This window comes from Sinocyclocheilus grahami, unplaced genomic scaffold (genome assembly GCF_001515645.1).
Source record: "Sinocyclocheilus grahami isolate Dianchi unplaced genomic scaffold, SAMN03320097.WGS_v1.1 scaffold126.1, whole genome shotgun sequence".
NCBI lineage: Eukaryota > Metazoa > Chordata > Actinopteri > Cypriniformes > Cyprinidae > Sinocyclocheilus > Sinocyclocheilus grahami.
In genome coordinates, this window is record NW_015505305.1 from 4,296,237 (window position 1) to 4,300,133 (window position 3,897).

The 3,897-nt window shown below is 33.7% G+C and overlaps 1 protein-coding gene across 1 annotated transcript in view; it reads right to left on the reverse strand.

Annotated features, from left to right (window-relative positions):
• Window positions 1-3,897, reverse strand: part of LOC107590315 (glycogen debranching enzyme-like) — a 15,572-nt gene that overhangs the window by 1,147 nt on the left and 10,528 nt on the right. The window contains exons 12-15 of the mRNA XM_016279021.1: window positions 3,567-3,730; window positions 3,268-3,369; window positions 1,206-1,361; window positions 12-201 (exon numbers count right to left, since the gene is read on the reverse strand). Of these exons, the coding sequence (XP_016134507.1) occupies window positions 12-201; window positions 1,206-1,361; window positions 3,268-3,369; window positions 3,567-3,730 (612 nt within the window). The remainder of the gene's footprint in view (window positions 1-11; window positions 202-1,205; window positions 1,362-3,267; window positions 3,370-3,566; window positions 3,731-3,897) is intronic.

Genomic DNA, 3,897 nt, shown 5'->3' on the forward strand with positions numbered 1-3,897 from the left:
AGCAAAATAACTGGAAAGCAAAGGGCATTCAGCACTAAAAGCGTTCGTACCTGGGATGTACATGGGGGCTAGATGCGCTCTGTATTGGTGTGTTTCTAGGTTTTTGAAGGCCGTACGAGACACAGTCAAAACAGACTGATGTGTGCTGGGACAATGCCTGGTCACAGCCACAGTGTCTTCATCCAGCTGATCCACGTAAACCTGTGACATGCACGATGAACAGATATAAAGACACAGACAGTCATGTGCACATAAGACTGATGGTGGTGTAGTCAAGTGGTAAGAACAGGTTTAAACCCTACAATGGGTCCTACCACCCTAGTAAACACTTTACAGCTCAAATAACACATATCTGAATACTGAAAGAAATCATTTACAGCGGTTTGAAAAAGTATTTGGATAGTTAAAGATGTGTGAATGTCTTTGGATTAGATAGTAAAACTCAGTGGTATTTATTTTAAAGAAATAAAGTACACTTTTTAAGCAAAATAATTAACAAAAATAGTTTTTTAATGTTAAAATCTAGATATGTTGTTCAAAATGAACTCAAAAATATCTGATTTCTTTATTGTTGTCAAATGTTAGTAGAAATGCAAAAAGAGCTCATAAAAGTTAAGTTTGTCCTGAGAAAAGGTCATTTGTTTGCAGATGCAACTCTACTGAATAATTCATGTATTCATATACGTTTCTTTCATTTTTTTATTCATACATTTTTGGTTAAAAATGATTAAACATAAGGTTTATACACAAAAGGTGTATTATCTTGAAAATAAAAAAAGAGAACGGAAAAAAGTCAAATTTGTAGAGATTAATTAGAGATATAATAAACAGATACTTTTTTTTAAGTGTCTCTTAAAAGTTCAAAATTTGGGCCACTATAAGTGTTTTAAATAAACCGGTTTCACATTTCTTATTTTAAAAAGACTTTCCATCCTAAGCTCATCTCTCTATAAACAACTTTGATATGAGGGACAAGCTGAAAATATTTCCAACAGCATGTCTCAGATGTTACGTCTGAACCTGAAACATTTCTTTAATCTAAATTTAACCCAAGGGAATAAAACTGTCCGGCAAAGTGACTAATGAGTTTACTCAGTAGTTAATAAAGAACTCGATTACCAGTATCAAAGTCTCCTTCTGCTGTTAGAGGTTGGGACTCATAATATATTTTTTTGATATCTGTTATGAGTAAACATGATCCTGACCTGGGTGAAGCCCTTCTCTGCCAGCTCTTGGTGGAGTTTGTTGAGGGCAAGTTTTCCTGCCATTATACCAGTCTGGAGGTTCACCTCCCCAACAGAAGAGGGCAGTGCATCAGGATTCCACTTGGGGTACAAACGCTCTTCCTTTACTACTGAAATCTGAAGAAAAAACACGTTTGGTTAGGTTTAGTAGTCAGCTTGTGCTGGTAGACAATGTACCAACACCATTATGTGGACAAAACACATTTTTGCATACACGTTTGCAACATATTTGCCTGTTTGAGGCAAGGAATTCTAAAATTAAAAACCATGGAGGGGAGGGCCTTTTCATACAATGCGCTTAAGTTATGGAACTCAATACCTGCATAGATTAGGAATGCTGCTTCGTTGGATTGTTTTAAGAAACTTCTTAAGACACATCTTTTAAGTAATGTTTTTAACTTTTAATTTATTGCTGTATTTTGATATTATGTATTTGAGAAAGGCGCATCATAAATAAAATGTATTATTATTATTAATACAGAGTGATCAGTCACAAAGCATTTATGGCTCAGATGACTGGCTCAAAAATTATTTCAGAAACTGTGAAGAAAAGATGGCAGCATCCAGGTTGTGCTTGTGCTTGTGCTTGTGCTTGTGCAGTGTTGCATTTACAGTGGAGTAACCAATAGCTTTCTACAGGTATATTAGAACCCCCGGGAAACATTTTGATGTGAAAAGAAGGGAAAAAATAATAACAGAAAGGCTTTTGTTTATTAATGAAAACTGACCCAGATACAAACCGAGTGTGAAGAACAGAAATGATTTGTAGAGGGAGAACAAAGGATTCTTGTTACATAATTGGGAGCTGGCAGAGAAGGGCTCACCCGTAAACATTTTTTTAAAAATCTGTCATAAAAATCATGAAGGAGAAATGTAATATGATATTTATGTAACAAAACAAAATCTCAACTTTAGCTGGCATTCAAAAGTTTGGGGTCGTCTCTTATTGTATGCTCACCAAGGCTGCAATTATTTGATCAAAATTACAGTAAAAACAGCAATATTGTGAAATATTATTAAATTTTTTAAAATGTTTTTTTAATTATGATTTTAATACATTTTACAATGTAGTTTAATCCTGTGATGGCAAGCTGAATTTTCAGCATCATAGTCTTTAGTGTCACACGATCCTTCAGAAATCATTCTGCTGATTTAGTGCTCAGAAAACATTTCTTATTATTGTCATTGTGAAAACAGTTGTGCTGCTTAATATTTTTTGTGGAAACTGTGATCATTTTTCCAGAATTCTTCAATGAATAGAAAGTTTAAAAAGACAACAAGTCGTAATGTCACTTTTGATCAATTTAATGCATCTTTGCTGAATAAAAGTATTAATTTTTTTTTTTTTTTAAATCTTTCTGACCCCAAACATTTTATGCTCATGTATGATCGAAAAGCAGAAAAATGCTCCCTTCGAAGAAAGTAGAAGTCAACATGAAATGTCCAAATCCAAAGTTTGTGCAACACTAAGATGTTTCCATCTGATTATGACTTATAATAAGCACTGCAATGATTCAATATATTCTTTGTCATCTTAAGGCATTCCTTGAATGTGTTTTGGAATATTAGATATGACATCATGGTGACTTGGAAGCAGGGCCGCATAATTATCATAAATATAATATATATATATATATATATATACATATATATAATCATAATATATAGTGGTAAAATCATAATTGTTGATTATTCCCTTGAAGTTGTAATGCAATTTTAATTAATTTGACTTGGAAGCAGGGCCGCATAATTATCATAAATATAATATATATATATATATATATATATATATATATATATATATATATATAATCATAATATATAGTGGTAAAATCATAATTGTTGATTATTCCCTTGAAGTTGTAATGCAATTTCAATTAATTGGGTAGCCCTACTTGGAAGCCTTGCAACCAGTTTTCTTAGAAGGTGCCTTTGCACTAAAATGCCATCTGTTTAATCACTGACTGATTGGAAGCAAGGCCTTAGGTTTCAGACACAACAAAATCACTGCAGAGATTTGTACCTGTTGAGGTACGAGCTCATCATATCCTCTAGTGCTGCCTGAGGCACAGCAGGCCATAGAGACGATAGCAGTACTGGCTAAAGCATCAAACACTGAACGAACCTACAAGAAAAACTGATTTTAATTAAAAATATATATATATTACATAGTATAAAATACACAGTAAAACAAGTAATAATTACCTCAACATATAAAACACAAAAATAAAAACACTTTACAGGATGTTAAGTCTGAAATACTGTAGGATGTGTTGGCCATTCATATTCATATGCTTTTTGCCATCAGTTACTTTCACTGACCTGAATGGGACATTCGTTGTCATGGGTAACATCCAAAAACATGGCGTGAGCAACTGATGGCACTAAAGGCCTGAGGTTTGGCTGTACGAATGAACCTACAGGCTCCCCTCCAAAACGATAAACGAGTCGACCTTCCTCATGGCTGTCCCCGGCACTCATGGCCTCTGATGATGACAGAACAGATCTTCTCAGGAAATGGGATTTTTCATAAAAAGGTCAAACTTTACATAACAGGGTTGATGTTGCAGTATAATCATTTTTTATATATATATAACTACGAGCACTACTCTCACTAGTATATTTAATTTGTCTAACAGTGTGTGTGTATACA